Source organism: Eschrichtius robustus, chromosome 10 (genome assembly GCF_028021215.1).
Source record: "Eschrichtius robustus isolate mEscRob2 chromosome 10, mEscRob2.pri, whole genome shotgun sequence".
In the NCBI taxonomy this organism is placed as follows: domain Eukaryota; kingdom Metazoa; phylum Chordata; class Mammalia; order Artiodactyla; family Eschrichtiidae; genus Eschrichtius; species Eschrichtius robustus.
Genome location: NC_090833.1, coordinates 109,736,950 through 109,762,990, shown reverse-complemented (window position 1 = coordinate 109,762,990; position 26,041 = coordinate 109,736,950). Strand labels below are relative to the sequence as shown.

General features: G+C 34.2%; 1 protein-coding gene across 15 annotated transcripts in view; it reads right to left on the bottom strand.

Annotated features, from left to right (window-relative positions):
* Nucleotides 1-26,041, bottom strand: part of HMBOX1 (homeobox containing 1) — a 176,819-nt gene that overhangs the window by 50,054 nt on the left and 100,724 nt on the right. For all 15 annotated transcript variants that reach the window (XM_068552196.1, XM_068552201.1, XM_068552198.1 and 12 more), the window contains exon 5: nt 1,185-1,295. In XM_068552196.1, coding sequence (XP_068408297.1) covers nt 1,185-1,295 — 111 coding nt within the window. The remainder of the gene's footprint in view (nt 1-1,184; nt 1,296-26,041) is intronic.

Sequence of the window (26,041 nt, the reverse complement as noted above, 5' to 3'; positions counted from 1 at the left end):
TTTGTATACACACATACATACATTTTAAAATTTATTCATTTATTTATTTTATACGGATAAAGCAAATATAGCAAAATGTTAACAATTATTGTATCTACGAAGAGGATAAATAGGTGTTAGCTGTGTTGGTCTTTTAACTTTTCTGTATATCTGAAATATAAAAAATGGGGGGCTGGGTAGATTAAAAAATTCATTGCGAAGAGATTGATACATTCTGTTCTGATTTGTCTGCCTGAGCCTTTCAAAGTGATCTTTGAAAAAAAAAAATCTAACCACAGATACACACACAGAAATATGTCTCTATAACATTATTTCCACCTCAGAGCCAACGTTATTATTAGCTAAGAGTCTTCAATACTCGATATTCAAATTGATAATTTAGTCTGTAAGCAAAGGCTTTAATGCTGTAGTACTACAGAAGATAGTTCAATCACAAGGTTAAACTTGAGACTGATCTCACTGCCACCAGTCTGTGTAATGTGTAGATTGAGAGAGTCTATCAAAAACTTCAGATTTTACTTTATATACCTCCATTAAAAGCATCCTGCAATAGATCTTGCCTGTTCCTGGCAACTTCTGACACAAAGGTTTTTGTGATCTTTTTAAAGATTTCAGTCTGTTTTCCAACCTACTGCTGCCCCCAAAGTCAACAGGGCAGCTTTACCCTAAAGTCCAAAGACACATTCATTACCCAGAATTAGAATTAGAAAATCTTTAGCAGAAATCATTGGATATGGTATAGCATGAACAAAATAAAAGCATTAAATTTATATTACTAACTAAAACAAGATTTACAAATACACATATAAAACTAGGTATGGAATCTTACATGTATCAATACCTATAGTTGAGGGGAAAAAAATAGGCTACTGACAATCATGACCTTTCTTTCAATTATGGTTAGAAATGTCACATAACCTGGAAAACAAAGAGGCACCTTGGAGGAAGCAGTGAAAATGACTAGATAATATTAGACACTAAGCTAAAAATTGGTACAATCAGGGCTTACATTTTACAGTTAAGAGTGTTCTTTGGCATAAAGGAACAACAGTAATGAAACTACCTTGAGGAAGACAAACCAAGGAACAATATGGAGTGGAATGGAATCCAATTATGGAGTCAATAAAGTAATTAATTATATTTGTCCCATTTCAGATGCAATAAAAAAAGGAAAAAATATTTACCAGGGTTTGTCTTTTCAAGCTGATACCATCGGTAAAACGCTCTTTTCTTCTGTTCACTCAGGTCTGATCCCTGCTGCAACAGCCAGTGAGAGATCCGGCTCTGACTGATACCTGTGGAGAAAGAGAAACAGCTGCTGTGGATACTGCAATTACAGGGAAGTTAATGAGGGATCTGTTGGTTCTAGGTTATTGGGTACTTTCTTCTCTGTTAATTCTATAAGGAAGCTGTAACTTGAGCAAGGCTTTTAATATTGGGCTTCCTTGTAAAAGCTGACTGCAAGGATATATTCAGAAATGATCTATAAGAGGTCAAAGCATTTTATTTACCAAGACTTAAAAATGGTCTCTAAATTAATCTCTAAACCAGGTCCATGAATGTGAGATAAATGAAGAGCTATCTAAATAACAGTTGTCAGAAGTTGATTAAGTTTGTGCTCCTTCAACCACCATCACCACCTCCACCCCGATCCTGGTTTAGAATATTAGAACTTTTACCAGATATTTGGAAGAAAAAAAATCAAGCCAGCACATTTTGCTACTCATTATTGATACTGATAAAAAGATTTAGGGGCTGGGAAAGGAGAGGTCATTGAAAATACTCTCTTCAATAAGATTTCTGGATTATTTGTTAATTCATTCAGGCTAACTCATTTGTTAATTCATTTTCAGGCTCATTAGTATAGATAACTAACAGCTGGAAGACTTTTAGAGTTATGCTACAATAGGACCTCTTAAGAAATCTCAAGAGGTAAAGATGTTCTTCTAACAGACTTAACAAAACACTGAATACAATACAAAGCAGTAGTTTTCAGCTATCACTAACAAGTTCTTGAAAGCGATAAAAAAGAAATTGAAAGACCTCCACGTGGAAGGTAAAAAAGCATGTCTAAAACTTACTAGAGTATGAGAATAACATGCTCCTTCTGGTCATTATAGCTATTCCAAAATGAATAATTCAACATACAACTGGCAATAGCAAAGAATAATAGGAAATATAAAACTGTCTTCTACGCCCATAAGGCACTTTCCAAAAGACCATTCAGCTACCATAGAGGGTTAACAGTATCTAAACTCTCCCAAGGAATTACTTATGGTAACTGGATAGTACTGAATACCACCTGTGCCAGCACCTGTTTAAAGCTGTAACTCACAACAGGAAGAGTGGTTATCATGAAGTAATCACACCCCTTAACATAAGAAGAAGCAGGAGGTCGGGTGATCACATTTAACTCATTAAAAGCAAGCCCCTAGCTTCTGTACTTTTAAAAACCTACGTTAAAAGAAAATTTGAGGAAATGGGGGAGGGCAGTTTTGTTAAAAGAAAAGTTGGGCTGAGAAGCATGGTTCTCTGATTGGAAACACCTTTCACATTCAAAGGGTGAAATTCAAAGAGTTTTTCCAAAACCGAAGAGATTATATTCTCAAATCATTCACACAGCAGTTTTCAATGGATTGAAAATCTATGTGATGCAGGTGCTGGCAGCTATCACTGTATGCTTGTTCTAAGAGAACACAAATTATTCAGTATAATTAAATTGGCCATGTTTAGCAATGCTTTCACCACAAGTCTAGTTTCAGATGTTATACTATTTTTCACATGACTTTCTGGGGTTTTTTTGGCGGCGTTGCGGTGCGCGGGCTTCTCATTGCGGTGGCTTCTCTAGCTGCAGAGCACGGGCTCTAGGCGCGCGGGCCTCAGTAGTTGTGGCTCGCGGAATCTAGAGCACAGGCTCAGTAGTTGTGGCGCACGGGCTTAGTTGCTTTGTGGCATGTGGGATCTTCCTGGACCAGGGCTCAAACCCGTGTCCCCTGCATTGGCAGGTGGATTATCAACCACTGTGCCACCAGGGAAGCCCTCACATGACTTTTTAACAAGAGTGAAGAAATCAACCATTTACCACCAGGAAATCAAAACTGATTTTCATGTCCACAAAATGAAACCATTTTACATGGATTCTTACATTGGTATCATACTACTCAAAAACAGAGGGAATTTGAGGAAAATCTGTTAAGAAAAAGAAACGAATATACCCGTTCTGTTACCTACAGTATTAAATCTTCCTCAAACAGTCAGATCACACATAGAACAAACCACAGAGTCTACTAAATATTAGAGGTGTCCAGGTTCTGGCTGTGCTATAGTGGGGCAAGAGGGCAAAAGCCCAGCAAAAGGAGAGTAAATTATGGTATATTCACATAGTAAGATACTGCACAGACTAATGTTCTAAAACAGCCATCAAAAACAAACAATAGAAAACCAAAACCAAACAAAAAGCCATCAACTCCAAGTGTTGGCAGGGCATTGAGTATATGAAACTCTCATATTGCTGATGGAAGGGTAAAGTGTCAGGGACCCTTTGGGAAACAACTGGGCAATATCTACTAAAGCTGAACATATGCATACCATATGATCTAGCAATTTCTTTCCTTGGTATACAGCCCACAGAAATGTGTACATACTCAAAAGAATATGTTCAAAAAACTCATACCAGAAGGCTTATATGAGCATTATCTGTCATAGTCCCCAGTTTGAAACAACTCAAATACCCATCAACAGGAAAATGCATAAATTGTGGTATTTATGTATTCTACTACAGACTGCTACAACAAATAGAAAAAGGGTAAACTACTGCTATATGCAGTCACATGGATAAGTCTCACAAAAATAATGTTGGCCAAAAATAGTCACACATACAGGTAAAAAAGCCACGCACAATACTGTAAGATTCAACTTACATAAAGTTTAAAAACAGACACAATTAGATATATGTATATGGATGACAATCAGAATAGTGGTTATCTGTCATTAGGAGGGAGGAGATTAATTACTGGAAGTAGGATGAGAAAGGCCCATGTAGTGACCAGCACTGTTCTTGATCTTGATCTGGATGGTGGTTACATGTGTGTCTTGACTTTGTAAAAGTCATTAAACTGGACACTTTTCTCTGTCTATGTTGTATTTCAATGAAGTTTTCCCAAAATAGTTTTAAAAATTCTATGAGGTGTTAAAAAAAAACACAAATGGATATGTATCAATATGGAAAGATCCCCATGATATAAATGAAAAAGTATATAGTTTAATGAATACATATATTTTTACATAATCTATGTTGTTTTGTACAGTAACAAAAGCTCATATATAGCCAAAGATACATAATACGAATTTAGAGTGGCAGACTCTCCCTCTATTGTACACCTCTATATCATTTTCTTAATCTGTATACAAATATTTATTAATTTATTTTATTTTAGCCTTTCCCTATAAACACTACACACTTTATTGGCTGCTTTATAAACACTGTAATTAAGTTAAACAAAACAGAAGTGCGAAAAGAAGTTAATTTCAGCCTTCCCTGGCCAATTCCACTCTGGGGTAAGCAGTGTTAACTGTTAATATATGTTGTTCCACAATTTTCTCTATATGTAATTATTAATTTTATAAAACAAAGGGAGAGAAGGTAATAAAGAATATCCTCCTGTCTAGTCTTTTGTGAGAGGAGGAAACAAATAAGGAACTTCTTCCCTGTAAACTTAATATCAGTTTTCATAAGAAAACAAATTAATAAAGCAAGCAGTTTTTCCAAAAAAGGCACTATAAAAATTAAATATGTACAATAATACATTTTACAATGATATTTCTTCCTTAGCAACTTGCTGATAGGTAGGATTCCTTTAACTTATCCTTCTGGGGCCGGTCCATGTCTTTGGAACTTCAATTGAGCTAGGTGTCAAAAGGCCCTGCAGCTTCTCTTTACTGTCAGCTTTGGTACTGCTCCTTCAGAGAAAATTTTCCTAACTCCCTTTACTTCCCACTGGTGAAAACAATGTCATTCTCCACAAGTTTTAGCTCCTCAAAAGCTCTTTTCTACCTTTCACAGGGCAGAAGAAAAGAAAAATTTACATATAACCTTCATACACTGACAGACTAAAACTAACCCCTGATTAATTTCTTTCCAATAAGAAAGTGATCACATTGTGTTCAAAGGATGAAAAAGCCTTTTTGCCAGTCTCATTCACATTCTTCTCTGAGCTTCAGCTCCATCCTTCCAGTTCCTCAAATGCCATGCTCCCTTCCACCAGAGGGCTCTCCACCACAACCCATTCTTGTCAAAGTCCCTAGTACTACAGATTTAAATGTTTCTTCTTCCTCCAACTTCCTTTGGCACATGACACTACTGACCACTCACATCTTCATCCTTGGAATGCTGGATACAACTCTCTAACGCAACTTTTCAGTCAACTTCAGGGATTGCTTTGTTATCTCCTTACATGTTAGTGCCCCAAGATTCCATGTTTAAGCATCTTCTTTCATTCTACATACTCTTCCTTCGATCATCTCAACTATCAACAATCAGGGTTTAAAATATCTAAATACCAATGACTTCCAGAACACCAGACTGTTCTTTCAAACCATCTGCTAGACAGCTTCATGAGAATTTCCCACAGGTCTTCAACATAGTAAACTTGATTCATTATCCTCTTCCTTTAAATCTGTTCTTCCTCCTGTGACCCCCATCTCAATTTTATGTTCCATTCTACTCCTTCCCCCAACTCTCATATGCTTACTAAATCCAATCCCTTTCTCTTCCAAAATTTCTCTTCGTCTCTCCAATCCTCATTCCAGCAGCATGGAATCTCAGCCTCTCTTGCCTAGATAATTGAAATAACTTTGATGAAAAGAACAAGTCATCTAAGATCCACAAAGTACAAAATCCTCATGATCAGATCCTTTTTAATTAGAAGATCACTTCACAGATGAAAATGTGAAATGTGCTTCTTCAATTTTCTACTTGAGAGCTGCAGTCATCTCTGCAATTCACCTTCCACAGTGTGAGAGATATGTCTCAAAAATTTTAAGTTATAACACATGCATCCATTCTCCATAAAAATAACTCACAAATGCAGAGAAAAAAGCCCTTCCTCCATCTCTAACCCTTCTCTCATTCCCTAGAGGTATCCCTGTTTATTTGGTGTGAACTCTTCCAAACTCTTTACGATGCATTTAATACACAAACATGTACATATATACATCTAGGTTTTTTTTTTTTAAACACACATTTGGAATTATCCTATACATAATAAGTAGCAATGTTTCTCATATAATGTCTTGGAATTTTCTCACGTACCACATTGTGAACCTTCATCATTCTAATGGCTACATGGTATTTTATATCAGGAATATACCATAATCCACTTAAACATTTACCTGTTATTAGACATTTCAACTGTTGCTAACATTTTACTATTGTAAATGATGCAATGAACACTCTTTGCTTATCTCTGTGTATATAAATAAATATCTTAGGGCCAATTCACAGGAATGGACTTTGATTCGTAGCATATGAGTGGCATTTAAGTTTGTGATAGATACTATCAAATTGTCCCCTAAAGAAGATTGTACCCAATTTTATATTCTAACCAACAGTGATGAGAATTTTTCCCTACATCCTCACCATTGCTGCTTATAAAATTTATTTTTAAAGTCTGACTTTCTTTTTGTAAACATTAACACATGCTCATTATAAAAAGAATTCTAAGCAATTGAGAGGAAAGTAGAAAAATTAAGAGGAAAGCTAATTAAAAAAATGCATCCAAATTCTTACCACTTATAAATAACTACACTTATTACAAGATCGCTCCAAGCATATGTGGACATAGAATAGGCAGAAATAATTACTAAAATGAGATAATACTACATGCTGAATTTTAAAATGTAAAAACACCAAATTTAGTTTGATTTAACACAAGAAAAAAAATTTAAATAAACTAGAGAGAAAGATCTACTCAAATTTAGTAAATGCTTCTATAGGGGAAATGAGGTTCCTAAGAGTGCAATAAAGCAAGAAAAAAGGATCATACAAAAACATTGGGAGGTTGGAAGCATTGTTTTTCAATTTGTGGGCAGTATCTAATGGCTCCTGGCTAAAAAAGCTAAGGAAATTAGCAGACTGTGATAGCTACTCTCCAGGATGATTCCTAATCATCCTCTTGGTCTTTCTACCTTTGTGTAATCCCCTCCAACACTGCTTCAGGGTTGGTCTGTGCAAACAACAGAATACGGCAGAATATGGTGACTTCTCAGGATAGGTCATGAAAAGTTTCTGCTTTGCTCTCTCTTAATAGCTGGTTCTGAGGAAAGCTAGCTGCCATGTTGTGAGACCACTCAATTAGACCTATGGAGAAATCCATGTGGCAAAGAACTGAAGCATTCTACTAACAGCTATGCAAATGAGGCATCTTGGAAGTGAGTCCCCTAGCCTTAGTTAAGCCTGCTGATGACTGTAGCCTCCTGAGACACCCTGAATCAGAATGACCTGTCTAAGCTGCTTCTAGATTCTTGACCTATAAAAACTAAGTGAGAGAATAAAAATTTAGGTTGTTTCAAGTTGCTAAGATCAATGTAATCTCTTATGCAGCAATAAATAACTAATACACATACATATACTATACTTTCCCCATTTCCCTTCCCAGCCTGTACACCCAACTCCTGATATTTGGAAGATATTTTTGCATAGTCAACATTTACATTCTGTCCTGGACTCATAATTCCCATAGTTGTTTACTCATAGTTGTAGATTTAAATGAATTCAGGATTTACCATACAGTTTCTCAGTTTTTCCATTCCTAAGCTCTGTATTTTTGTTTTTGTTTTTAACTGAGGCATATTTTACATACAGTGAGCACACTGCTCTTAAGTGTATAGTTCAATGAGTTTTGACATATGTATACACATGTGACCATCACTCAAATCAAGATATAGATTATTTCCATGTTCCCTAAAAGATTCCCCTTGTCCTCTTTTCACTTAATGCTTAAATTTTATATTTTAAACTTAATTTTTGGTTAGTAAGATTTCTTCATCAAGCAATTTTTACCAGTACAGGTTTATTGATGCTGCATTCCCCAGTGCTTGTATACCTGTATGTTTGTCTCCCCTGTTTATACTTTAAGGACAACACTACAGGGGAATTTTTTTTGGGCTTAGACGTTCCTTTAAAATCTGTTAAATTGGCGTGATGTCAGTGGGTGGCAGAGGAAGATCTTCTGAAAAGTTAGTCCCCCAAAAACGCAATGATAGCAAAAGCTGCTCTACCATAAAAGCACTGGCAAAAGTTGTCAAAATCAACTTTTTCAGAACTCTGGAAATTAACCAAAGGTGTGCAACAATCCAAAGAGTATTTATTCAAAAAAAAAAAAAAAAAAAAGCTAAATTTTAGTAAGACCAGCTATATGACATTTTAACTTGAACTATACTCATTCCCATCATCCCAGCATTGCAGTAGACTATATTCTTACAATCACAGTGAAAACCAAGAATGGTCTATTAGCCACTGGAGAGGGAAAGACAGTTTTGGAGTTCCCCCAAAACACCATTCTAAGAGAACTGTCATTATTTGACCTGTTTGGCAACCCCCTGGAAACTCCCATTTGCAAAGCTCATTCTTATTTGACCTTATCCAGACCTCATTCAGTGTGAATAGCCTTTTCCCTCGGAGGGGAGAAGGAAGGGAAGTGGTTTGCAGAAAACAGTCAGTGGCAATCATTTAATATTGCAGGTGCCTGAGGTGATGATGATAACAGTTGGGGCAAACAAGGAACTGAACAAAATATTTAAAAAGCTGAGGAATCCTTAAGATGTCTATGAGGGTCTTTGAAAAGCTCTGATATAATTCTGGGAATTTAGAAGGCCAGGTGCATGCACAGGGCTGTGCACATGCCTAGGACTATGTGCATGACCAGGGCAATGTGCATCACAGGAAAGAACTATGAAGGCCCTAAGCTCTTGCCTCTGGCTGACTTTAAGACATGGTGCAAAGAGAAAGTGAAGGGTAAGGTAGAATTATAAACTGCCTGCCTGAGCATTAAAGGCATGCCTCAATATATGTACAGAGCTCCTCAGCAAAGCTGGGAAATTTATTGGTTCCAGGCATTTAAGGAAATCTCTGTCCAATAATTAGCTGACTACTAAGCTAACAAGGAAGAGACTTCGGCAGCCACACACCACAAAGAATACTGACTTTACAGGATTAGTCCAGGGAAGTCACTAAACAAAAAGCAACAAAAACAAACAGCAACAACAACAAATCAAGGGGTGGAGAGAAATCTGATTTCAAGAGCTTCCACATTATATTATTTAAACTGTCTAGCTTAAAACAAAACAAAACAAAACTTATGAACCATGAAAGGAAACAGTAAAGCATGACATGCATAGTAAAAGAAGCAGTCAATAAGAAACGTCTTTGAAGAAACCCAGATGTTAGACTTACTAGACAAAGATTTAAATCAGCTATTTTAAAAAACTAAAGAAAAAATGTCTACAGGACTAAAAGAAAATATGAGAAAAATGCATCATTAAACAGAATATCAATAAAGAGGCAGGGATTACAAGAAGAATCAAATAGAAATTCTGGGGCTAAAAAGTACAATAAGTAAAATGAAAAATTTACTAAAGAAGCTCAATAGCAGATGTTAACTGGCAAAAGAAATAAACAGTAAACATGAAGACAGGTTGATTGAGATGATCTTTTATGAGAAAGAGAAAGAAAAAATAATGAAGAAAATAGAGCAGAATCTCAAAAACCTGTGGGACACTGCCATGTATACCAACATACACATAACGGGATTCCCAGGAGGAAAAGAGAGAAAAGGAAAATAAAGAATACTCTGAAGAATAATGGCCATACAATTCCCAAACTTGATGAAAAACATTAATCTACACATCCAAGAAGCTCAATAATCTGCAAGTAGGGTAAACTCAGAGAGATCCACAGCTAGAAACATCATAACTTGGTTTTTTGGGTTTTGTTTTTGTTTTTTTTTGGCCATGTTGCGTGGTTTGTGGGATCTTAGTTCCCCGACCAGGGACTGAACCCATGCCCCCTGCAGTGGAAGCACGGAATCCTAACCACTGGACCACCAGGGAATTCCCCATCATAAATTGTTGAAAACCAAAGTCAAAGAAAATTTGAAAGCAGCAAGAAAGAAGTGACTTATTATGCACAAGGGATGCTCAATAAGATTAATAGCTGCAGATGGCAACTAGACTTATTTTGGTAATCATTTCGCAATGTATACAAATGTTGAATCATTATGTTGTAAATCAGAAATTAATATATTGTATGTCAACTATACTTCAAAAAAAAAAAAGATTAGTAGCTGATTTCTCATCAGAAACCATGAAGTCATAAGGCAGTAGGATGATATATTCAAAGTGCTGGAGGAAAAAAAAAAAACCAACAAATAAGAACTCTATATCAAACAAAACTATCCTTCCAAAGCAAAGGAAACATTAAGACATTGCCAAATGAACAAAACCAGAGAGAATTTGATGCCAGAAGACCTGCTGTACAAGAAATATTAAAGAGTGTTCTTTGGGCAGCAATGAAAGGACACTAAACAGTAATTCAAATACACTTGAAGAAATAGTGACAGTAAAAGTAACTACATATGTAAATATAAAAGACCGTATAAATGTATTTTTTCTTTATAACTTATTTTTTCCCTATTTGAATTAAAAGAAAACTTGACAATGCAATAATTATAAACCTAAGTTGATGGGCACACAATGTATAAGCATGTAAATTGAATGGCAACACTGGCACAAAGGAGGGGGTAGGGAATGAAGCTCTCTAAAGGAGTAATGTTTTCCTATACTATTGAAATGAAGTTGGTATTAATCTGAACTAGATTATCATAAACTAAGATATTTATGGTAATCTCCAGGGCAACCACTAAGACAATAAATTTAAAAAAAAACAAAAGAAATGACAAGGGATTTAAACCGTACACGAGAAAATACGTATTTAACACAACAGAAGGAAGTAACTGAGCAAAAGGAAAACAAAATAGACACAAGACATACAAAACAAGTGACAAAATGGCAGATGTAAATCTAACCTGATCACATTTACATTAAATTTAAATGGATTATACACTCCAATAAGAAGACAGAGATTGGCAGAATGGATTAAAAAAACACGATCACACTGTATGCTGTTTACAAGAGATACATTTTAGATTCAAAGACATGAATAGATTGAAAGTAAAAGAATGCACAAAGATGCACCATGTAAAGAGTAACCAAATGAAAACTGAAGCAGCTATACTAATGTTAGACAAAAGAGACTTAAAGACAAAATTTGTTACAAGAGACATAATAAGGACATTTTGTAATGATAAAAGGGTTAATTCATGAGGAAGACATAATTAAAAATATATACACACCAATCAACAGAGCCCCAAATATATAAGGCAAAAACTGACAGAACAGAAGGGAAAAAAAGACAATTCAACAATAATAGTGGGAGATTTCAATATCCCATTTTCAATAATAGAACAACTATACAGAAGATCAACAAGAAATAGAAGACTTGAACAACAATATAAACCCACTAGACCTATCACACATCTATAGAACATTCCACTCAACAATAGCAGAATACACATTCTTCTCAGGTGTATGTGAAACATTCTCCAGAACAGACCATGTTAGGAAATAAAACAAGTCTCCACAATTTTTAAATCAAACAAAGTATGTTCTCCAAACACAATGGAATGAAATTAGAAATCAATAATAGAGAAAAATTGAGAAATTCACAAATATGTGGAAATTAAACCACACAGTCCTAACCAATGAGTCAAAGAAAAAAATCACAAGGGAATTAGAACTACTTTGAGATGATTAAACACACACACACACACACACACACACACACACACACACACCCCACACACCAAACTGTATGAGATGAAGCTAAAGAAGTGCTTAGAGGGAAATTTATTATTATAAATGCCGGTTTAAAAAAGAAAAAGATCTGAAATCAATAATCTAAGCTTTCACCTTAAAAAATTAGAAAAAGAAGAGCAAACTAAATCCAAGACAAGCAGAAGGAAGAAAATAATGTAGAGGAGAAAGAAATGACACAGAAAATAGAAACAGGGTAGTAGAGAAAACCAATGAAATAAAAAACTGGTTCTTTGAAGAGGTCAATGAAATTGAGAAACTTTTAGGTAGATTTACAAAGCAAAATGAGAGAGGACTCAAATGACTAAAATCAGGAATGAGAGAAAGCGTGTTATTACTGACCATTACAGAAATAAAAAGGATAATAAAGGAATTCTAAGAACAACTGTTTGCCAACAAATTATATAACGTGGATGAAACAGATAACTTCCTAGAACAACCTGATTCAAAAAACAGAAAATCTGAATAGATGTATAGCAAGTGAAGATACTGAATCAGTAGTCAAAAATCTTCCCACGAAGAAAGGTCAGATGGTTTCACTGGTAAATTCTACTAAGTGTTTCAAAAATAATTCACACACACACATACTAACACCAATCCTTCACAAACTTCCAAAAAAACAGAAAAGGAGGAAACACTTCCCAACTCATTCTATGAGGCCAGTATTACCCTGATACCAAAACCAGATGAAGACGCTGCAAGAAAACTACAGATCAATGTCCCCAGTGAATATGGATATATTCACTATTTCATGATATAGAATACTCAATAAGCTAGGAATAGAATAAACAATAAGCTAGGAATAGAAGTAAACTTCTTACCTTGATAGAGTACATCCATGAAACACCCACAGCTTATATCATACTTAGTGGTAAAAGACAGATAGCTTCACCACTAAGATCAGGAACAACACAAGGATGTTCACCCTTACTACTTCTATTCAACATAATAGGGGAGGTGCTAGCCAGGGAAATTAGGCAGGATAAAGAAATTAAAAGGCATCCAGATAGAGAAGGGAAAAGTAAAATTACCTCTGTTTACAGATGATATGATCTTGTATATAGAACTCTGAAGAAATACACATGAGTGCATGCACACAAAAAACTATTAGAATTAATGAAGATGTATACCAAGGCTGCAGGATACGAGATCAACATACCGAATTAAATATTATTTCTATCCACTAGCAATGAACAATCCAAAAATGAAATTCACAAAACAATTCTACTAACAATAGCCTCAAAAACAATAAAATATTTAGGAAGAAATCTAACAAATGTAGTGCAAGACTTGCAAAGTAAAAATTACAAAACACTGTTGAAAGAAACTGAAGAACACCTAAACAGAAGAACATCTCATTTTCATGGATTTGAAGACTTAATATTGTTAAAATGACAATACTCCCCAAATTGATTTACAGATTCAATCTAACTCCTACTAAAATTCCAGCTGGCTTTTCTACAGAAATCCTAAAATTCCTATGGAAGTTCCAGGATAGCCAAAACAACCTTTAAAAAGAAGAACAAAGTTGAAGAACTCACACATCTCAATTTCAAACATACTGTCAAACTACAGTAGTCAAGCCTGTGTGATACTGGCATAAGGACAGACATATAGGTCAATGAGAGTCAGGTAATAACCCATACCTTTATGGTCAATTGATTTTTGACGACGGTGACAGGAAAACTGAATGGGAAAAGAATAGTCTTTTCAACAAGTGGTGCTGGAACAACTAGATACCCACATGCCAAAAAAAAATGATGTTGGACTCCTATCTTATATCGTATATAAAAACCAACTCAAAATGGATCAGACCTAAATATAAGAGTTAAAATTGTAAAACTCTTAGAAGAAAACATACATAAATCTGTGTCACTCTGAATTAGGCAATGGTTTCTTAGCTATGACATCAAAAGCAACAACAAAAAACTGGACTTCATCAAAATTAAAGTCTTGTGTACTTCAAAAGTCAGTAACAAGAATGTAAAAATATTTGCAAACCCTGTATCTGACAAGGGACTTGTATCTAGAATACATAAAGAACTCTTACAATTCAATATAAGGAGACAAAAACTCAATTAAAAAACAGGCAAAGGATTTCACTAGACATTTCTCAAAGGATATATACAAATGGCCAAAAAGCACATGAAAAAAATGCTCAACATCATTAGTTGCTAAGTAAATACAAGTCAAAATTACAAGATACTGCTTCATAACCACTAGAATGGCTAAAATTAAAAAGACAAATAATAATGACAAGTGTCCCCAATGAAGATGTAAACCAGTTGGATCCCTCATACATTTACAGTGGGCTTGTAAAATGGAAAACTTCTGGCAGTTCTCCAAAACGTTAAACAAAGAATTACCAAATGAACCACAATTCCATTCCTAAGTATATTCTAAGAGAATTTGTCTACACAAAAACGAGTACACAAATGTTCATAGCAGCATTATGCACCATAGCCAAAAAGTGGAAACAATCCAAATGTCCATCAACTGATGAATAAATAAAATGTGGTATATCCATACAAAGGAAAATCATTCAGCTATTAAAAGGAATGAAGTGTTGATATATGCTACAACATGGATGAACCTTGAAAACATGCTAAGTGAAATGAAGGGAGACACAAAGGTTTACATGGTGCATGAGTCTATTTTATGAAATGTCCAGAATTCCGTCTATAGGTAAATCTATAGAGACAGAAAATAAGTTAGTGATTGCCAGGAGCTGGGGGAATGAGGGACTGCGGAATGTTTGCTTATAGATATGCGGTTTCTATGTTGAACTGTTCTATATAGGAATATTCCCATTACTCTTGTTGCCTCACCCTTCTAGAACTGTTACCTTTAACCAAAGATCAGGGATCAACCATTCACAAGTAAGATAATTTCAGGGCAACTTGTTACCTTATACAGGATGGAGGAGTCATGTGTCAATGCCTATCATTTTCTTTTGTTTTGATTCAGAATTCTTATTTGATTTAGTCTGTGTTTTAAGGTTCTAGTTACCGCTTCACTGAAGATGGAAGTTTTTAATTTTTTGTTTATTTTTATTGTTTATGCTGGGTTATGATGAGACAGAAGTGGAGAAAAGAATTATTCTACTATTTTTAACTAGCAGTACCCCTCAATCTTTTTAAAGTCTGCTGATGTAATGGGTAAAAAAAAAACCCTGTTAACTTGTAGTTGATCTTATTTAATTTTCTTTTTGTATGTTTATTGGCCATTTATATTTCATCTTCTATAAATTATATACTGAAAGCTTTGCAAATTTTTCACTTGGGTTATTTGCTGTTTTCATAATAACTTGCAATTGCTCTTTTGATATTTATAGATACCAATCCTTTGCTCTTCATATTGCAAATATCTTGCAGTGTAAATCTTGTTTACAGTGTCTTATATTGGATATATGCTTAAAATTTTTATACAGTTAAATTCATCTAACTTTATCTTTTGGGTTTTATGTATTACTTAGGAAAAGCTTTCCTACTTCAAAATAATAAAAATATTCAAAACAGTAATGTAAGGCCTTTTATCCAGCTTAAGTATGTATATATATATATATATATATTTTTTTTTTAAATATATATATTTTGCTCTTTATTCCGTATGGAAACTGATGTCTGTTTCTGGTGTGATGTTGAGACCTATTTTTATTTTTTCATTTTCAAACAGACAACAAATGGAAAAACATCACTTCCTTACAGATCTGAAATAATTCCTTTACTTAAGCTAAATTTCCCAACATACAAGGATATATTAAATGAACTGTGTTCTGTACAAGTAATACATCTATCAATCTGACAATATGATCTTTATTTAATTACTCTAACCATATAGTATATTTTAATATGTAGCAGGGCAAATTTGTTCAAACTCCTTCCTCTGTTCTTTTTAAAGAATGTCTTAGTTATTCTTATGAATTTTTTCTACAGATGAACTTTAGAATTGTGTAAAAAACAACAAAATCTTGTTGTGCTTCTGACTGCTGTCAAAGAGCACAAAGAGCAAACAGGTGATACTTGAGTTGAATCTGGCCAGTACACATTATTGTTGAGCCTGTGACATGGTATATGTTTTAAAATTGGTGCCTAAAAATAAAATCAGTTACCTCCCTCCCACACCTTAAGACCCCATTCTCTTCCTCATTCCACCTAACACATATAGAGCTGCATTATTCTTTTAAGGATAAACAGTGCTCTATAATATGAATGCACCATAATTTATCCAACTAGTCCCCTACTGATGGACACTTAGGTTATGAATAGCCTTTTGCTATCATATAATATGCTGCAATAAATATTCCTGCACATTCATTATTCTAGACATAAGCAAGTATTTCTATAGGATAAATTCCTCAAAGATAAATTACACGGTCAAAGGGGGTGTACATAAACATTAAAAAAAAAAAAGAAATGTTACACATAAAGAGTAACTGCATTAAAAAATAATATATTATCATCAAGTTGAAGTGTTATCTAAATCTTTATCTAAACAAATTTTATTATTTAATTTATTAAACAAGTATTTAGTTAGTGTCTGTGTGTGAGATAAACGCAAAAAATGGTTTAAAATAGTTACTGAATTGCTAAATGTTAATAGTGGGTTGAAAATTATAGTCTTCAGAAGATGGAATGCACTTTTAAAATATGGTGATAATTAAAAACAGTGATAATGTAGGCATATATCAAAACATTGCAATGTACAACCTTAAATATATACAATTTTTATTTCAAAAAATGTTTTTAAATAAAAATAAAAGAAAAAACAGAAAAAGACAACCCTATTAAAAAGTAGGCAACAGATTTAAACAGGCAATTCACACAAAGGACATGTAAATGGCCAATAAATACGAACTGATGTTTAACCTGAACAGTAATCAGGAAAATGCATTTAAAACTGCAATGATTAAAATTTTTAAGAGAGTAGATCTTAAAAGTCTTCATCACAAGAAAAACAATTTCTGTAACTATGTTTAGTGACAGATGTTAACTAGACTTATTGTGGTGATCATTTTGTAATATATACAAAATTCAAATCATTATGTAGTATGCCTGAAATTAGTATGTTATGTCAATTATACCGCAATAAAAAAATTAAAAATAAAATAAAACTGCAATGAAATACCATTTTACTTCTATTAGGTTGGCCAAACATGAAAATGTCTAACAATATATCAATTATTGGCAAAGATGGAGAGCAATGGTTAGAGTACAGATGCCTACAACTGGTTTGGAGAACGATCCAAGCAGGATGTTCATCAATGTTTATACTGTATTTCATCAAATCTACAACAACACTGACTGCAAGATGTGTCATTGTTTTATGTACCAATAAAAACAACAGCAACAACAAAAAACCTGTCGGGGGAGGGGGGAACCCCAAACCAGGGACAATACTCTTTATATACTGACGTGGGATACTTTCCAAGTTAGAAAAGCTTGGTGCAGAATACTGTATATAGCATACCACCTATCTGGCAAAAAAGGAGAAAAGGACTACAGATATACTTGTTTACAAATGCATAAAATTTCTCTGGAGAAAGTGATTAACATTAGTCTATTCTAGGAAGGGAACTATGGCTGAGAGATGGCAACAGGAGAGATTTAGTACTGTGTATACCCTCATGGACTTCTGAAGTCTGGCCACATGAACATATTTTCCAATATAAAATGTAAATTAAAAAAAAAAAATTTTACCTTAATGATTAGCCTTTTATTTCAGTAATAAGAATACATAGAAAATTGTTAAATTCCACTTTAGGGAACTATTCTGTTCAGAAAATATTTTAGATGATTTTTATATTTATTCCTTCCCTTTTGTCTTTTTAAAACAGCTTAATTGGGATATAATTCACATACCACACAATTCACCCATTTAAAGTGTACAATTCAATGGTCTTTAGTACACTCGAAGAGTTGTGCAGCCACCACAACTGATTTTCCGTTCTTCAGAATAAGAAAATGGGGATACGAGACAGAATGCTGGTACGGCCAGCAAACAGAAGGATTATGGGGAAGAGAGAAGGAAGATCTTGCCACAAGGGGAGCTGGAGTTTGTCCTCTCTACTTCTTAATTCTGCTCAGGATATTAGATGTAATTATATAAATAACATTTTTAAGGCAATATTGTGCATGTCAAACTGTGGAAGGCTAGTCATGGTGAAGCAAGTTCCCTATGCTAATGTCAATATGAAATTTAGACAGTGTTTTTTTTTTTAAGATAGAAATGGAAGGGTTATTTTAATAGCTTTTTCCAAAACTGTGGTATTCTCTGATACAACACTAAAACTTGACAAGTGGATGTATTCTTAAAGGTTAGCTGCAATGTTGAATGTGAAATCAACTCACTAAACTTTTTCATTAATGTAAATTTTGTTACATTAAAATCCACTTATCTTGAAAATTTTTTTTATTGTGTTAGTTTTAGGTGTACAACATAATGACTGATAAATGTGCTTATTGTGAAATGATTACCACAAGTTTGGTTAACATCATCACCATTTATAATTACAAACATTGTGTGTATGTGTGACGAGAACTTTTAAGATCCACTCTCTTAGCATCTTTCAATATACAACACAGTTTTGTTAACTATAGTCACCATGCTGTACATTATATTCCCAGGACTTATTTACCTTATAATTGGAAATTTGTCCTTTTTGACCACCTTTCACCCATTTTGCACACCCTCCATACCCTGCCCGTGGCAACCACCAATCTCTTTTCTGTATCTATGAGTTTTTTGTTTTTTAAGATTCCACATATAAATGATATCTTACAGTATTTGTCTTTCTCTGTCTGACTTATTTCACTCAGCATAATGCCCTCAAGGTCCATCCATGTTGTCACAAATTCTTTATCCATTCATAAACTGATTTACACTTAGGTTGTTTCCATGTCTTGGCTATTGCAAATATGCTGCAATGAACATGGGGGTGGTATATATTTTTTAAAGTTCATTATAAGTTGGTCCAAGGCTAGAAACATTATGGTTAACATATTTAGTCTCAGGAAGCTTAACTTCAGAAAAGTCAGTCTGGAGAGAGATGAAGGGGAAATTATTGCTGGCTGAACATTAAGCAGTATAATGGTTAATAATCATAATAATAAACAATTTCTATGGCATTTACTATGTGCCAGAAACTTTACATAAACTAACTCATTTAATCTACTCAAGAACCCCCTTAGGTAGGTATCATTATTCTTCTCATTTTTCAAAAGAAGAAACTGAGGTTTAAGACATTCAATAAGTTGCCCAAAGTTACATAACTAGTAAGTGACAGAAATAATATTTTAAGTCCTCAAAGTCAGGCACTTGACCACTGCACTATATTGCCTTTACATACTGAAATGCCATGTCAAGAACACTGGCTTTGCAGCAAGACAAACAGTAATTAGCTGTGTGACTATGGGCAAATGATTCAATCTCCTTTAGCCTCAGTTTTCTCATCTATAACTGAAGAAGTTAACACCTGCCTCTCAAATATATAAAACAGTTAGCACAGCATCTAGCACTTGGTAAGTGTTAAAATACATTATAGCTAAAAATAAAAAGCTCTCCAAAAAGACAGGTGTAGCTAACAAGGTGCACAGTAGTAAAAAGCAGAGCAATTGGTCTTCCACAACTCAGAGCACTATATGCTGTCCTGATAGGTATTTAACACAATGATAAAGCTGAGCTAAAGACTCAAAATAGCATGGGCAACAATGGTTTAAGAGATATAGTTCCTACTAAATATTTTTATGTGTGATAATTATTTTAACACATAGCACTCAAACATTTCAAAGTCACTCTTTATATCCTACAAAAATCAAGACAAATTGGTAATGAATGTCCTTCCAAAAATATCTAGCAATGGAAGGGCTTGCACAACAGAAAATCTGTATGTTTAAAACAAAGGAGAAAAAAGAAACAATTTTCAGAAAATAGGATATTCTAGTTCTTAAAATGTCTAGAAATATTCAAAAGAGATCACATTAAGTATGTTTCTAAAAAACTCTTTCCTATGATTCTCATCATGAATAATGACAGCAACCTTGGGGCAATGTTATATTGGACGTGTACATTAAAATCAATGTGTCCAAAAACCAAGATGTTGTCCATGGATCTGCTCGGGAACAGATTTAGAGATAGGTCAGTCAATATTTGTAAAACTAACACAAAAAGCAAAATCCCATAGCTTAAGTCAGTGAAAATGATGTTCTTTACTCAGGCATACTAGGGCACAGGGGAAGGGCTATTGTTGTATCTAAAGCAAATTCAATTTGGTTTGTGGTTTGTAATCCTGCTATCCTAGCCAACAGTCAAGAGAAAAATATTTCTGCCGAGGGTAAAATCATGTAGAAAAGTGCTGGCAATCTTTAAAGTATTAGTGACCCCCAAAACTCTACTATTCTACATTCTATTTTGCTGATTTCAGTATAGGGTACAAGTCCTACGGGATTAGATTTAGACAGTAAGTCATTACCAAGTTTAAGATATACACTATAATAAAAAGAGCGTAGTCTCAAGAAAAGATATTTAGAGAAGAAATAACACAATTCTACAGCATTTCTTCTAGAAATACAAGAGAACACTTCCCAATTCATCTTATGAGGTCATATTATCATAGTAACAAAACTAGACAAGGACGTTACAAGAATAGAAAAAACAACACAAACCCAGAACAATACCCCTTTATGAACATAGATGTAAGAACTCTTAACAAAATATCAGCAAATTGAATCAAACCATATAAAAGAATAATACATCATAATTCAGTGAAGTTTTTCCCAGAATGCAAGGTTTAACATTTGAAAATCAATCAGTGTAATTCCCCATATTAATAAGACTAAAAAACAAAAACCACATGGTCAACTCAACAGATGCAGAAAAAGCATTTGACACAGTACAGAACAGCCATTCATGATAAAAATTCTCAGAAACTAGAAATAGACAGGAACTTCCCTTAAAGGTCATCTTGATATGGGACATCAACGAAAAATCTACAGCTAAGATGGCACTTAATGGTGAAATATTGCATTCTTGCTCTCTAGGATTGGGAAAAAGGCAAAGATATATTTAATATTTAACTAGCAGTCCTAGTCCATGCAATAAGGCAAGAAAAAGAAATAGAAGACATACACATTGAAAAGAAGCAGAATTATTTCTATTCACAGATAACACGACTGTCCATGTAGAAAATCCTAAGAATTTACCAAAAAAAGCTACAAAAAAATGTACCAAATAAATGAATTTTTAGCAAGGTTACAAAACAGAAGGTCAATATACCAAAATCAACTATTCTATGACACAAGAAACAAACAACTGGAAATTGATATTAAAAATAGTACCAATATAGTAATACCAAAAGTATAAAATATTTAGATGAATTTAAGAAAATACATGTGAGACCTGTACTCTGAAAACTACTAACATGGCTGAAGGAAAATAAAGAAGACCTAAACAAATGGAGAGATATACCATGTTCGTAGATGGGAACACTCAATATGATTAAGAGATTCTTGATGCTAGCTTTATCTATATATTCAACACAATCCCAATCACAATCTCACTACAAATATGCTTTGTCATAGAAATTGAGAGGCTGTTTTTATTTTATTTATTTATTTATTTATTTTGAACATCTTTATTGGAGTATAATTGCTTTACAATGGTGTGTTAGTTTCTGCTTTATAACAAAGTGAATCAGTTATACATATACATATGTCCCCGTATCTCTTCCCTCTTGCATCTCCCTCCCTCCCACCCTCCCTATCCCACCCCTCTAGGTGGTCACAAAGCACCAACCTGATCTCCCTGTGCTATGCGGCTGCTTCCCCCTAGCTATCTATTTTACGTTTGGTAGTGTATATATGTCCATGCCACTCTCTCACTTTGTCCCAGCTTACCCTTCCCCCTTCCCATATCCTCAAGTCCATTCTCTAGTAGGTCTGCATCTTTATTCCCATCTTGCCCCTAGGTTCTTCTGACCATTTTCTTTTTTCTTTTTTTAGATTCCATATATATGTGTTAGCATACGGTATTTGTTTTTCTCTTCCTGACTTACTTCACTCTGTATGACAGTCTCTAGGTCCATCCACCTCACTACAAATAACTCAGTTTCGTTCCTTTTTATGGCTGAGTAATATTCCATTGTATATATGTGCCACATCTTCTTTATCCATTCATCTGTTGATGGACACTTAGGTTGCTTCCATGTCCTGGCTATTGTAAACAGTGCTGCAATGAACATTCTGGTACATGACTCTTTTGGAATTACGGTTTTCTCAGGCTATATGAGAGGCTGATTTTAAAATGATATGGGAGTGCAAAAGACCTAGAATATCAACAGTGATCTTGAAAAAGAAAAACAAAGTTGGAAGAAATTACACATTCTGATTTCAAGATTTACTATAAGTTTACAGTAATTTACAGTTTTGTATTGGTATAGGGATAGACATAAAGTCCAACGGACGACAAAAGAGAACCCACAAACAGACTCACACGTATGCATTCAACTGATTTTTGATAAAGGTGCCAATGTAATTTAATAGGGAAAGACTAGTGTCTTGACGACTGTTGACCATTTCCAAAAATGATACTCCAACAATTAGACATCCATGTGAATAAAAAACGTTTATTTTGTGAGGGTCAAATGATATAGTTAGTTGACCCATGAACAACCTGGGGGTTAGAGGTGTTGACCTCCCTGCCCAGTCCAAAATCCAAGTATAACTTTACAGCTGGCCCTCCAAATTGGCAGTTTCTGCATCTGTGGATTCAAACAACCGTGGACTGTGAAACACTGTGGTATGTATTTATTGAAAAAAAAATCCGCATAGAAGTAGACCCACACAGTTCAAATCCCTGTTGTCTAAGGATCAACTGTAGTTAAATTTAGCTGAAGCTGACACATGCTGATGTTAAAAGCTTTCTTAAGGCTGTAAGAATTTGAATGATTGTTTCAAAATTTTATAGGTCTCTCAGATATCAAGGCCCTCCAGCTTGGTTACTTCAAGCTTCAGTTCCTCACCTAAATAAATGTAGCAACTGATGTCAAATTCTTTGATTTAAGATCTATCCCTGAGTAAACTTCAAGAGTTAACAGGATAATTCCTTAATGTATAAAAGACCATATTTGTAGTTTACAAAAAATGGTATTTATTCCATTCCCTTCAGAGCCTTCTTCTGCAGGCTGTTATTTATAATACTGCCCACAGGTGAACTTTAGGTTATGCTATTTTATCAGACACAGATACCTTCTGACTCTTACTAGGGTATTTCTTCTTTCTGTCATTTCTCGCTGTAGGTTTTTTTTAATATAAAGAAAATTAACTTATGTTAGGTAAGAAGGATTTCATAAAGCTGTTGAAGGAATATTACACCTTAAGTACAGACTTTTCTCCATGATCTTAGGAAGCAAGAATTGGGGAGAAACAAAAGTGAAAATTACTGAAGGGAGAAAAACCACATCTGTGTCTAACATTTTAAAATCACTTTTGTCAAAGCTTGTGGTAGAAGAAAAGTTTTTAAAATATAGTTTCTACTTTAAATACAGGTGGAAGAGAAATCTTGTTTTGTACTTGAAGACCAACCTTCCTTAGTTTTTTAACACCAAAAATATATGGCCCCGTACATTGCATTTGAGATGATAAAAGCCCTGGTAGGACAATAAATATCAAGAATTGTAGAAAACTGATTTTCTAACAACAAAAAGTGTCCTCTGAAATTATTTTCACTCCAATTTTTCACAGCCATCATCAAAGTGAGAAAATAGGGGTATTCAGATATATAGCCTGGATTTTTTCCTACGGAAAAGAAAGGTAACCTTATGTGTTGTGTTTACAAGAAAATAGTTTGGCAACAAATTGCAGAACATAGAAGAAAATGAGAATAAAAGTAAGAATTTTTTGAACCATAGGACAACATCTGTTCTTATTCTTCAGAGGCTGCAAGACAAGGGAAAATCCTAAAATGCACTCTGCAAAAACATTTATAAGAAGTTTTCTCCTAATAGAAACTAAAGCTCTAAACCTTTTCAATTTGGAGACACAAGTCCCATCTCATACACAGAAATCTGCGCATTTTATACAGATAATAGCCTTCATAGTGGAGCTCTACATAAAACTAGTAAAATTCATTAGGTAGGAATTGATAAAATCTTGTTAAATAAGCATTATAGTTATGTTTGGTTGTATTATAATAGGACAATACCATAGTCTGTGACTTATGCCCTACCAACACTGCTTTTCTAATATAGATGTAAATTCTACTTGTTTAGAGCTGCTTTATTCATAATTGCCAAAACTTGAAAGCAACCAAGATGTCCTTCAGTAGGTGAATGGATAAATAAACTGTGGTACATCTAGACAATGGAATATTACTTAGCACTAAAAAGAAAGGAACTATCAAGCCACGAAAAGACATTAAAGACCCTTAAATACGTATTATTAAGTGAAAGAAGCCAACCTGAAAAGAATATGATAACATTCTGGAAAATGCAAAACTATGGAGACAGTAAAAAGATCAGCAGTTGCCAAGGGTTAGGGGAGAGAGAGGGAAGGTTGAATAGGTGGAGTACAGAGGATTTTCAGGCAGTGAAACTATAGTATCATCTTCTGATACTATAATGGTAGATACTAGTCATTACACTTTTTTCAAGACCCATAGAATGTACAAAACCATCTACACCTAAAGTAAACTATGGACTTTGGGTGACAACGTAGGTTCATATTATAAGAAAGTACCACTCTAGCGCAAGATGCTGAGAGTAGGGAAGGCTGTGTGTGTGTGGAGGGGCAGGAGGTATATGGGAACTCTCTATACTTTCTGCTCACTTTTGCTGTGAACCTAAAACTACTCTAAAACATAAAGTCTATTTTTAAAAAAAGGTATATTGACATTTTAGTTGGTTTTTAGTGTCTGGTCTGAAGTTCTACTTTGTAAAGAAATTATCATAATTAAATTGAATATGTAGTGCTTTTATTCTTCATTTTAAAGATAACTAAGAAAAGGGAAGTGATCTGAATACAGCTGGAACACTTCTGAAACTGTTTCAGAGCTTCTCTTTATACAAATTCTTACATTTTGGGAATGAGAGTCACTAGATAGGGGTAAAGTGCATACTTGTTAAATGTACTTAACAGTTTAAAAACAGAACGGAAATTTGACAACTAGAAAAGATACTTGGAAAACATTTGGTCAAACCCCTCGTCTTATAAATAAAGAAACTGAGGCTCAGAGAAGTTATGTGATTTGTCCTGGATCACAAGGTTATTTGACAGAAGGACTAGAATTTTGGGATTCAAAAGTTTAATGGTCACTTTCCATTATACTGCTATCATTCAAGGAAACAGAATTATGATAAATTTCTTAAAATTCAGAGATGATTAATTTTTCTTCTTTCACTTATTTATTTTTTAAGAATCTAATTAGTATATTTATTTAGCTGATAAGCACTCACTCAAGTACTGCCCATTTACTCATTTATTCTGCCAGCGTGATTTTTCCCAGAGGTCATTTAAAAACAAAATCATGTTTTAAGAATTCTAATAGCCCAAGAAAATGTTTCACCCTGAAAGTGAATATAAAACATACGTTATTTATTACTAAAGCAAAGGCTATGTATGCTCCCCACCCCACCACTGTTAGTGAGAATTTAGAAAGTTGCTCGACCTCTTACAGAGGTAAAAATCCACCCTTGGTGGGAGCAGCTGTGACTCTGTGAAAAAAGCTACAAATAACATGCTGGGAAATTCAGCAGGCACTGTTATTATATCCTGTTTATACTGTCATTTTTCCTATCAGTAGGATATTATTTATACAGACCCCACCCATGAACTTCTTGTTTATCTTATTATAGAAATCCTCCCAATCTATAAAAAGAAGCCTCTGTATTTTGTTCCTGGAACAAGCCCATGTGTTATAATTTTGCACCTCACTACACATTTTTATTTAGCATTTCCTTTTGTTATGCACCACTCGTTCTCATTTTTATCCCAAGGTTGATTTATTTCATTATTTCACATATTAGAGTTAAACTTAACTGACTTTAAGAGACTCCAATACAGGACAGATTCCAGAGCACTATATCCTAAACTTTATTTTGGGGTAGATTTCATCAGGTAGA